The sequence below is a fragment of the Tinamus guttatus genome, unplaced genomic scaffold, assembly GCF_059628265.1.
Source record: "Tinamus guttatus ecotype Peru unplaced genomic scaffold, ASM5962826v1 Tinamus_guttatus_pri_ptg000710l, whole genome shotgun sequence".
NCBI lineage: Eukaryota > Metazoa > Chordata > Aves > Tinamiformes > Tinamidae > Tinamus > Tinamus guttatus.
In genome coordinates this window covers 2,091,964-2,103,592 of record NW_028289244.1, presented here as the reverse complement: position 1 = coordinate 2,103,592, position 11,629 = coordinate 2,091,964, and the positions used below count along the sequence as shown (strand labels likewise).

General features: G+C 44.1%; 1 protein-coding gene across 1 annotated transcript; it reads right to left on the bottom strand.

The window, feature by feature from the left end:
- Window positions 1–2,566: 2,566 nt before the first annotated feature.
- Window positions 2,567–11,383, bottom strand: UBE2B (ubiquitin conjugating enzyme E2 B). Its single transcript, XM_088536938.1, has 6 exons — window positions 11,277–11,383; window positions 7,859–7,939; window positions 7,126–7,151; window positions 6,026–6,115; window positions 4,434–4,522; window positions 2,567–3,583 (listed from the first exon to the last, which is right to left on the bottom strand). Exons 1-6 carry the CDS (start codon window positions 11,318–11,320, stop codon window positions 3,455–3,457), a joined length of 459 nt encoding a protein of 152 aa, XP_088393064.1. The 5' UTR covers window positions 11,321–11,383; the 3' UTR covers window positions 2,567–3,454.
- Between the last annotated feature and the right edge of the window lie 246 nt (window positions 11,384–11,629).

Genomic DNA, 11,629 nt, shown 5'->3' with positions numbered 1-11,629 from the left:
TAAATTTTTTATTAGGGAGCTCCTAATATCCAACTATTTAAAGGTTTGTTTGTTTGACACATCCAAGTCCTTAGCTGGGAACACCAAGCCGCTCGCACGGCGGCTGGGGATGCGCCACCACAAGCTGCGATTCCTTCGCTCCTCATGGCCTCGGGCAATCCCGATCCGGGCATTATCCGCCCCAAATGCGAGGGATCCGCATGGGACCCCTGCTAGGGGTCATCACATCCACGAGGAGCCGTTAGGCTCAGGTTTATCTGGATGGGAGATCCTCAAGGAAGCGGGATCTGGAGAAGGCAGCACTAGCATCCGTGATGCCCAAGACTGAGGTTGGTGCTATCAAGTTACTTGTTGGAGGCAAAAATGTTCCTGCATTTGAGGCTTGGGGTGGGCTTTGTGTTCATGGGTCTGCCACGAGCACTTCCATGGAACCACCACAGCTCCGGCTGCTGCTTGGTCCAAGGTGAGAGATTCCAGGTCCTGCCAGATGGGGAATTGGGGGAAAATGGAAAATAGTGTGGAAAATAACGCGGGCATTGGGAGTCCCACGGGGGAAAGGGCTGCTCACTGCCCCCGCACGCTGGAGCTTTCCCGGCTGGTTCCAGCAAGCACCACCCCAGACCACCGCGGTTCCAGGCGGTTCATTAAGAGTTTAGCCGGGAGGGCGGGCACTGCAGGGCAGGGGGAGGGCTGCGCAGCAGCGGTTTCGGCGCCCGTTTTCCTCTGTTTTCCTCCGTTTCCCTCTCCCCGGGGCTCCGGGGCCGCCTCCCGCCCCGGGCCGCGGACCCAGCCCGAACCCGCCGGCCCGGCCGCCCCGGCGCGGGCGAGGCCGCGCGCAGTGCGCATGCGCAGCCCCGTCCGGGTCCTCCAGGAGCAGACGAGACGACAAGGCGGGGAGAGAGGGAAGGGACGGGAGGGCCCGTGCGCGGTCCGCTTCCGGCGGCGCCGCCCCTCTCTGCGCGCAGCGCCGGTTCCGGCGGGGTCTGCCCCAAAGGCGCCGCCGCCCCGGGGGGGAGGCGCCCTCGGTGCCGGGACCCCCTAGGAGCAGGATGGGAGCCCCGCGGAGGCGGAGAGCGCAGCAGAATGGTCTGAAAACAGCTTTATAGCCCCCTATGGCGTCTTCTTTAACGGGTTTCGCACACAGGCCGCGAGGCGGGGGTTAGCGCCAGGGCCCTGCCCGGCCGCGAGGGCGGCAGCAGCGGGCGGTGACGCGTCCTGTGCTCACACCCGGCGGTACATTACACCCCTTCCTGCACAGTCGGAGAGCTCGGTTGTTCTTCTCCACCCAGACTGCTTCCCTGGGAAGCTGTGGCTGTTTCAGTACCTTTTCCCAGCCTGTTTAGGGTGTTTGCTCGGGCAGGGGCTGCGCAAGTCCCCGAGCGCCTCCCACTGCACACCGTGTTGGGGACGTGGTGCAGGGTCCTGCGCTCTCCAGAAATCGCACCTCAACAAAGACTGTGTTTTGCCCTACACACAAAGCCCAGGTGACCATTGAAAACTCAATTACCCCCATCCTGGCAGCATTAAGGCCCGGATCCTATAGTCACCGCACAGTACGTTAGTCACCATACAAGAGTTGGTCAGACAAGGGAAGTTTCCCTCAAACACTACAAATGTAACAACCAGATCTGTCCCCAGGAAGTCATCCTTGGCCACCAGCCGGCAGGACATTTTTCATTATGACTTTAAATACTTAAATACTAGCTCTAGGTTCCAAATAGTGTCTGTAGGAACCTGCTGCTCTGCATTCAGACACATGTGCACGTATACACTGGTGTATACCTGGAAAGACCTTCTGTGAACTTTATTTAATGAATGGAAAATCAATGCAGCCCAGCTGTAAATGAAACAAAATTAATAGTAAGGGAGGTGGCAGAGTGAAAAAACTTCTGGAATTTAAGCAATACCTTAAAAGCCTTCTGTTTGTCAGAAATGCATTTGTAACAAAGCCCACTGTGGTTATAGCAATTTATACTTGGTAACACTATTTCTCTGGACTACAGCTTTACTGTAATTGCATCTCAGTAAAAAAGTAGATTAGATCCTGTAGTGTTTCTGTTAATAACCACATCTAGACCATTCACTAAGTCCTCAGAAAACTGACACTTCAGTTTGGTGAAGGTATTTTTGCACAGTGTTAATTGTAAAACCCTTGCAAGCTAGTTTTCTAAAAATTCTCATGTATAGTATGATAGTTTTGTTGCAACAGCTACTACTACAGTTTTTAAGCCTAGAATTTGCTTTGGGTTTACTATGTCTAATGCTGGTTGGAGCCAAGACCAAAGGATTACAGTTTTGTTGCTGGGAGAGAAAAGGCCTAGTTTTTTGCTATATTCATCCACCCTGGCTTTCCACATACAGCAAGAAGTTAGCAAACCAGCATTTACAAGAACAAAATTGAACACCTTTAGAAGCAGAAGCTCCAAGAATGGCTGGAAGCTCTGAGACACAGAGAGGAACCCTGACCACCTGTGTGACACAGGTAAAGCCCAAATAACAACTCTGTTTCAATCTGCAAGCATTTTCTTTTCTTCTGTTGATGATTAATTTGTTCCCTACCCCAAGGGGAGACTGAAGGGAGACCTCTTTAATTATTAGAAAAATATTCAAAACCATATTACAGTATCAGGACAAATTTAGATGACAACATATTACAACTTAGTAAAATACAATCTCCCTGAAAAATAAAAGTTAGAAGAATACATTATTTCAAGTCTGGTGATCCACACCCCATTTGCAACTTATGCCACGGGTTTATAGTGGGATTTTTTAGCAAAACATTTACATCTGTTTCCCCATTTATAAGGTGGCAGCCACCAATACTTCTCTTCCTCATACAACTGAGGATGCATAATCAAGTTAAGCTCTGGTGCAGATGCAGAGAAATCCAGTGAACACGGTTACACCATAAGATTAACTTTTCTGATTGTAAAGTGCACGGTATAATTAGCATGTATCAAAAGGAAAAACAGACTAAAAATGAATCCTATTAATGAGATACAGAGTGAGAGAAGAATGTCTTGCACTGAGGTTATGTATTTAACAGTTTTACATGAAATATTTATATATAAAAACTTTAAGTGCTTTTCTCCAATTTAAAAATCTAAAGAATTCAAAAATAAGGCATTCAGTATTTGAAAAAGTACAGATTTACAAAATGTGTATATTCTGTCATGAAAACTCCACACCAACATTATACACTTGGAAAAAAAATACAAACAGGATATATTACAAATTTATGTAGCAATAACTTAGTTCATACCATGCAATAAAAAGAACGTTAATCAAGATACACAAGCTTTTAAGTTCTCTAAACTGGAGGGCTTAATTTTGTTTGCAAATGAGTTTTTACGCAAATTCTTAGAACTGTGGCACTTGAAATTTCTGGTAGCCTTTCTATTGAGAGTTAAATTGTACATAATGATTATGAGGATGAAGAGGAACAAAGGAACTGTTACGAATCATTCCAACTTTGTTCAACAATAGCTGAAACTCTTTTCTCATATTCACGTTTGTTCTCCTGATAAAGTTGTGCTGCCTGACTGTTTGCTGGACTGTTTGGGTTAGGTTCATCGAGCAGAGACTGTAAAAAAAAAAAAAAAAAAAGTGAGACAAATCCAAAATATATTGGATAAAGGCGGGACAGTTAAACAAAACTTTCAAATGGAGTCTGTAAAGAATCCACTTGAAAAAAACCCACAGCTTAAGCACCGATTAAATTACTGAACCTCAAATACCCATTGCTTAAGCACGAACTCTTGAGTACATTTCCTTACATCCTTCACAGAACTAACAGATGTGTGGTCAGTGCCAACTGGCAGTATGACGGTGACTGACTGTTGGGCAGTTACACTAATATTGTCATTCACATGTATTGAGAGGCTTGATATGCCTCCTAGAGAAATAAAACCTGTGACATAAGAAAAAAAAAAAAAAAAGGATATCAGAAATGGTAGTTGTATTTTTTTTTCCCCCCTCCTCAATTCAGGTAAAACAGATTTCAGCAATATTGTCTGTCTCCTTGAAGATTTCCTTGGCCAGGCCTTCAGGGTAAAATTACAATGTTTCAAACATTATGCTAGGCATATATGTATCTGTGTGTGTGCGTGCATATATATATATATATATATATATATATAAAAATTTTATATATGAGATGCCATATTATTGATTTTAAACAGTTAAAGAAGAATCTAAATGAAAAACTGCCTCCCTACACAAATTCTCTAATGGCACTTTGTATCTCAAAACCAGTAATTTCACAGTGTTCAATACCAAAGTCCTTAAATGAGCTAAAAAAAGCTACCTTTTAGTTCACAATTATTTAGAACTCCCTGCTGTGGATGACTGCTAGCTGTATCACCGAGCTCTGTGTAATCTGTGACAGAGACTCATCACACCATATTCCATTTGCTAAATAAATTCCAAGTTACCTGAATTGAAGTTAAAATAGATGAGACGTCATATGTTGGGCTCCAGCGATTCTGAAGAATATCTAAACATATGCTACCATCTGCATAAACTGTGAAGACAGCATAGATATCACTTAAAAACCATCTGATGTATTTTACATTTTGTTCATTAAATACTGCTCAAGGAAGAGTTGCTATTCCAATTCAGTCTGTGTTTAAATTAATGTTTTATGAAAAAGGACAGCAGTCACTGAAAACATTTAGTTACATCACACAGTCTTACGTAGTTTGACACCTCGTATACATTACTAGAAGTAACACAGCACTTCAGGTGAAAAGGAGGGAGGCACCAGCACAGGAGCTGGATGACCTAGACTCCATTTCTTTCTCCTCGGTGTAACCAGCTCATATTCACAGACAGATTTAATGCCTCCCAGGGAGCAGCGAGACATCTACTGCAGGAGCAGAATGCACAGCAGCAGCTAAGGGTCTCGCAGGCTCTACACCTTGAATGGGCACAGCTCCATATGTTGTTTTCACACATATACCACAGTTGACAAGATGAACAGGAGAGTCACTAAGGCAGGCAGTGGAAAAAGCTGAAAAGTGCCCCTGAAGTCCTACTCCTTTCCAGATACCCATCAGTGGTCTTCACATAAAAACGTACACAAAATTGGGATTTCCAACTCAAACTCCCACAGCCTGGTGTTCTAACTTGTTCCTGCCAGTAACAGTAATTGCACGTCCCTCCACTGCGTAGTCAGAGGTATGTTGGCCTGCATATTGTATGACAAATTTATGGTTCGACAGCATCTAAACAGTCTAAAAAGTCACAGAATTGAAGTCTAGGTCAGTCTCTGTTTAAAGAGGGGTTGACCTGTACCTTGCAAGAAAATCCTCAGGCACCAAGCTATGGTTCCATGGGTTTGTGCTTCAACCTTCAAAATGACTCTATACTCCTTTACAACAGAGAGGCTTGGAAAAGCAAAAGGCAACAATTATAATTTTCTATCAAGAATTAGCACTTCATAGGTTTTATCCAGGGAAATATCCAGTAGGAATATCCAGTAGGAATCAAAGCCTTCTCTCTCACAGGGCTACTTCCTAGCCAAGCTAGAGGCCACATCTCTGCAACTGCCCCAGCTATGACCACACATTCTCACCCTCTTCTCTGGGCCAGTGGGTACATTGAACCAAGAGAGACCATTGATGTGGCTAAAGACTCAGCTGTCACAGAAACGTTTAGCTCGATCAGTTCCCCACTGTAGTGCACGATGTGTCTGTACAACACAGGTGCTGCCACACAGGCAAGGGCAGCAACCCGCAATCAGAACTGCCCTTTTAAGCTGAGTGCAGCTGCTGCTGGAATTGCTCAAGGAACCACAGACTTGGCTACGGAGGCTACACATTGAGCAGAAGATGGATAACTGCTTCTCTTAATAGCATTGTATTTCTTAGCTTTTGATCAAGCAGCTAATGTCTTGGACATCTACTTAGGAAGTGGCAAGGGAGAGAGGGGAGAGCTGTTATGTATCCTGTGAAGCTGCAGAATGCATAACCCTACTGCAGTATCTGTTAGGTATTATGGATAAATAAAAATGAAAAATACTCACCATTTGGATGGAACATTTTTGATAAAAACCTAACAGTTGGAGGTTTATTTGGATATTCTTCTGAAAATTCTATTACTAGTTTAAAAGTACCTGTGCAAACAAACATAAATACAATCAGATAACTAACAGTGATAAAAACGCCTCTAGAAACATAAAACATAAGTTAATTCACATGCTCCACAAGCAGTATTTCCTCCCACCAATACATAAACGTACAACGTTACATCTGGCTTCTTTCCATATATTTCAAGTGGTAACAGAACTACTGTTTACTGCTAGTAGTAAAAGCAGGAGCATCTAGGTAAAAGTTTGGAGATTCAGTGAATACATAGAAAAAGTAGCTAGAGACGACATCAGTTATCCCGCTGCCTCCCCACTTCTTCAGGGGACCAGTGTGTCAGTTCCAGAGACTTCCATGGCTTTTCAGCATTTCATTAAGGTGTCAGTAACTAAAAACTGAACTTTCCTAATCAACAGTCTCAGTCTTCACAGCTCAGGGCTGATCACCAAAAACCTTTCTTAGGGATCAGTGAATAATTTAACTCCTCCATACCAAAACAGAGACAAATGCACCTGCTGCAGATTACCACAGTACTCCTATAATCACTAAAGTCATTATTTCTCATATGCCCACGGGAGGATCATTACACACATTAACTCTCATGTTTATCCACCAATTTGGTATTCTTCCCCTCCTTACTGAGCTTTATATTCAGAACAATTCATGATTTGCACCCGCTCATAGTAAGAAAAACATGCTCCAAAGATGAAAACAGAAAAAAACATACTATTTTGTTAAAATTAACTGTAGGAGGTACAAAAGCATCAGGTCACATAAGACCAACTTCCTCCACTAAGGTATAAACAAATCTAAATATAACTCTTGCTTCATAGCTTTGTAACTAACCGTCAACCACCTTGACAAGAGAATGTTTAGGTCAAAATATTGCATTTTCATAGACAACAAGACTATACTCATTTATTGCTTCTGCTTATTTTGTTTGTTCCAACTTTATAACACACCCCGCCCTCAAGCAAAACAGCATTTATACTGGCAACGTTTGTAGAAGTGACAGAAGTAATAAAAGTTAGCTGCTTACCATCTTCAAAAGGGGTTCCTTCTGGCCTGAAAGGTTTTAAAAAACTCCAGTTAAAAAAAAATTATCAATACCTAATTCTAAACCCATACAGGAAATAAATAATTCCTCCTCCCCTCTCTGCTTCTGAAGACACAAACAGAGACAAAGATTCAGAAAACTATTCAGATGTAATCTCTGGGAATTTGGTCAGATTTAAATTTTCCATAGCTAATCTTTCAGTCAAGAAATCTATCTTATCATCACCCTAAGCAATGAGTATATTATACATAGCTTGATTGGAATTGGTAGGAAAACTACTAGCAAGCCTACTTCAGTTTTAAAAAAACCTAAGCACTACGCTAGTTCCTATTCTATAGGCTACACAGTACTCCTAGACAGAACCTGGATCTAGTTCTATTGGGAATCCATCCAATCACAGCTGATACACCTGGATTTAACAGCCAAGGACAAGCAGTTCTTACCTCCTTTTAAAAGCAACACTACTTTTTCAAAATCCAACACAATCCATCCCATTATGCCAGATATGATTTTGAACAGGAGAGATATAAACTTCAATTCCTTTCCTAGATACTCTTAAAAAAGATTCTCCTATAACACACTTGGCCATTTTGACAATTTTTTGACCCTCTGTATACAAGTAAAGGGAATGCTGTAATGCATGTATATACACACATATATCGTTCTATTTACCCCTTAACTACAGGCCTTTATAGTGAGGAAAAAACCCTCTTACCCAAATATAACTGCATTCCATTGCATTATATTATTCTCAGACGGAGCACCACTGACACCCACAGGAGGGTCTTCTTGCAACCTATGAATAATAAAGAGAGAATGACAAGCCTTATATAAATGAAATGCCTACTCTAGAGGTAAGATACAGAGTCTGTAAATCTTCTAATTCCAAATTTGAGGTTACATGCAGATTAATAATACTACAGAAGACAAACCCCTTGAGGATATACACCAAGCTTTCTTCCAAGCATTACACTGAAGGCTCAAGAGGTTAGGTAAGTGTACAAGGAGCACAGCATCAACTGTCAGAATAAAGCACCACATACACTGGGACTGAGTAGTAAACTATGAAAGAGCAGAAAGAGCCTTTCCTGATGGCTGCGGCAATGAAGACGTAAACAGGTCAGAATCACAAATCAAAGCATTAGCTTTAGTATCAGAAAAAAAAAGAAAAAGGCCACTGATACTAATAGGACACACTTATTGAAATTAAGTGCAAAGAACCATCAATGGAGCTTTCCCTGCATTTTCAGTCTTGCACGTGAGATATGGCCGAACTAGTTATAAACCCATTCTGGCTGGTAGACTGATTGCTTTGAAAGGAATGGGGGGCAAGGGAAAAACCTCTGTGCTGCTCCCTGTTACCAGTTCAACAAATACAAATATTTATCTTTAAAGTAATCATGGAAGTGTTTTACATTCTTTTTAGTCCCGTAATCCTATGACTAGTTTCAAATGCACTACTTACTGAAAATCACAAACTTGGGCCAGGCAGGAATAGTTATCATAACTTAAGGAAAGATCCAAATACTCTCATTCTGCCCATCCTGTGGGCTACCAATGTTGCTACCTAAAGACTTCAAAGAGCCCTGGAAGACTGTAAAGCAGCAAGTCCCAGCCACACCACAAGATTCTGCCGCAGCAAACCCCTTCAGTGACAGCTCCTATCAATCTCATGTACTCAGCCTCACAATTATGAAAGGATAAAGAAAATGAAGCAACTGCCCTTGATTCAAAAGCAATTCTCAAGTAATAACATGAGGTCTAACCACATAACAGTACACTGTTATGGGCCAGTATTCGCTGAGAGGTCTGACAATTTGAGCGACAAATTCCAATTAGATGCATGTGTAAATACAGATTTATTCAGAGCTGACACTGGTCTGCAGTCCTAAGTTATGCCCTGTGTGTGTGTGTATTATACACACACACACATTTTAACAGGTATTTCCCAAGTCTATGATACAAAATGAGCTAAAACTGCACGTGTACATGGGCAGTGAGCAATGATGCTGCCCTAAAACAACAAGGCAGCAGAGAGTCCTCTCCGTTCAGCCCCTCTGAACTCTGTGTTTACATCCCTGTTCTCTGAGCACACACAGTTCAGACAGCTTAATATCAACAGCCTCAACTGCCAGCTATTTTGGTCAGCGAGAGCAGGAATGTAACTTCTCCCCACGCGATAGCCAGACGGCAAGCCAATAATAATGCCTACGCTTTCAGCCTAATAATGCACCAAAAGATGGGTTCGGTTCTTAGATCATTTAAAAAGCTCCCCTGCACCCCACTGTCCAAGAGTGCAAAAAAAGGTGTCAGGGAAAGAAACCAGACTAGGCCGAACAGAGCCCAGGAATATTCAAGAAAATGGCATAATGTCCTTTTCCAAGAGCAAAAACAAACCAAGTCAGCTTATTTTTGTTGCTTTAATAATAATAATAAAAACACTAAAAGCAAGATGGAAAAAAAAATAATCTGCTGAACTGTTCTTTCTTCATCAGTGTTGACGATTGCAGTATGCAGAGGGAATTTATATTTAACACACCCAATTAGACTTCATAGCACACACAGTCTGCTTCTTTCAGGATAAGGTAAGGTTAACATAAGGCTAAACAAAAATATAACTTGAGAGTAGGAGGGAGAAAATAAGAAAAAATGATATGAAAATGTTACATAAATTTTGAGGCATGGAAGTTCTTATAAGTGTATAAATAAACTGGAACTTGTTCCCTGTTTTGCTATATTTGTTTGGTTATACTTTTCTGTGATTTCAAGTCTTCTTCTCAAATTTTGCAGTTATCAAATCACTTCTAAGATAATCCCTTTCTACTACTGACTACAAAAAAATCACAGAAAACATGTCTGTCTGCAATCCTGAAAAATCTTTGTCCTTCACCCTGAACGAAGGACTACTTTGGCATTGGGTTACACAAGTGACAAGGGAAAAAAAAAAAAAAAAAAGTTTGAATACCTCATTTTAGTTCAAGCTGAATTCAAGTGACCTGCTGCTCACAAAGCCCTAAAACCCAAATAAAGCCTGACAACAAGGTAGGGGCCTCTCCTAAAAATCTCTGAGTTAGTAACCTGGTAGATTAAAAAAAAATAAACAAAGAAAACAAAATAAAAAAACAAAACACTTGTGATATTGTGGCTTTATATGGAGTCACATAAAACAACTACATGCAATATGCATGTGTCAACTGTTTACTGATGTATTTTCAGGTTCTGGTATAACATAGCTACGCTAAAAAAAGACAGTATCAAAGCTGACTCACCTCCAGCAACTTAGGAGATTCCAGACCAGGAAAACCATAATATACACCAGGAACCTCGCAAAAAAACCACCCACTATTTTTGCCCCCCCCACCACATTCTCAATTATGAACATATTTACATGGCAGACGAAGTATATTATTCCAGAGTGTGTGGTTCAGCCATTAGCACTTGAAAGCGCTAAGGAAGTAACCATGAGTTGCACTGCTTGTACATATTACAGATTCCTCGTTATGAAGGAGCACGCACAAACAGTGATTTTTGTTTGCCGTGTTGTCAGTCATGCCCGGCCTGGGTTTAGCAGCTTTCTGTGGGTCATTTTCAGATGTCCGCGGCGACGGACCCTTCGTCGGTGCCCGACGACCCAGGGAGGCTCACGCGGGCCCCGGCCGCCCTCCGCAGAGCGGGCCGACACCTCCAGGGCTCCACAGCCGCGTGGGGGGAGAGAGGGGGGCGCAGGGGAAAGGCTGGGCCTCAGCGGGAAGCCAAATGGAAACGGGGCCAAAATAAAAGGGCGGGCAGGGGGGAGTCTCTGGAAGAGACCTGGGCTCCGGGCGCGGACTGAGGGACTCAGCGGGAATGAGACCCCCCCGGGTCCCTGCGGCCGCAGCGGCGGGGTGGAATTCGGGAGGGGGCGGCCCTGGCTCTGCGGCATCGCCTCAACTTTTATCCTGAGGCGCCCCCGGGAGCTGCAGGAAGCGGCTCCCAACAAACAACAGCGCGAGCGGAGGAGTCCGCGCAACGGGGCGGGGGGGGGGGGGGGGGAGAAGGGCGGACATCTGCTTCCCTCCCCCTCCGCACGTAACGGCCGCCCCCGTCACGGGCCGGGCCCCGTCCCCACGCGCGCAGTCCCCGCGCCTCGTCACCTCTTGAAGTCGCGCATGAGCCTGCGGCGCGCCGGGGTGGACATGGCGAGCGGAGCGCGAGCAGCCGCCGCCGCTGCACAAACAAGCCGCAATGGCGTCGCCTCCGCGGGGCGGGGCGCGCACGCGCCGGAGGGGGGGGCGGAGCGGCCCATCCTCAACAGGGGGCGGGGGGCGCAGCGCTGGCACCGCCCCCCCGGCACGTACCATGTCCCGCCGCGGGGGGAGCCGCCTCCGAGCGGACACAGGCGCCGCAGGGCTCGGAGCAAAAGCGCGGCGCGAACGGCAAGTTCTGCTTTATAAATCGATTCCTGCAGCGCAAACAGAGCCCAAAGATTTGAATGGACGCAAAAAAG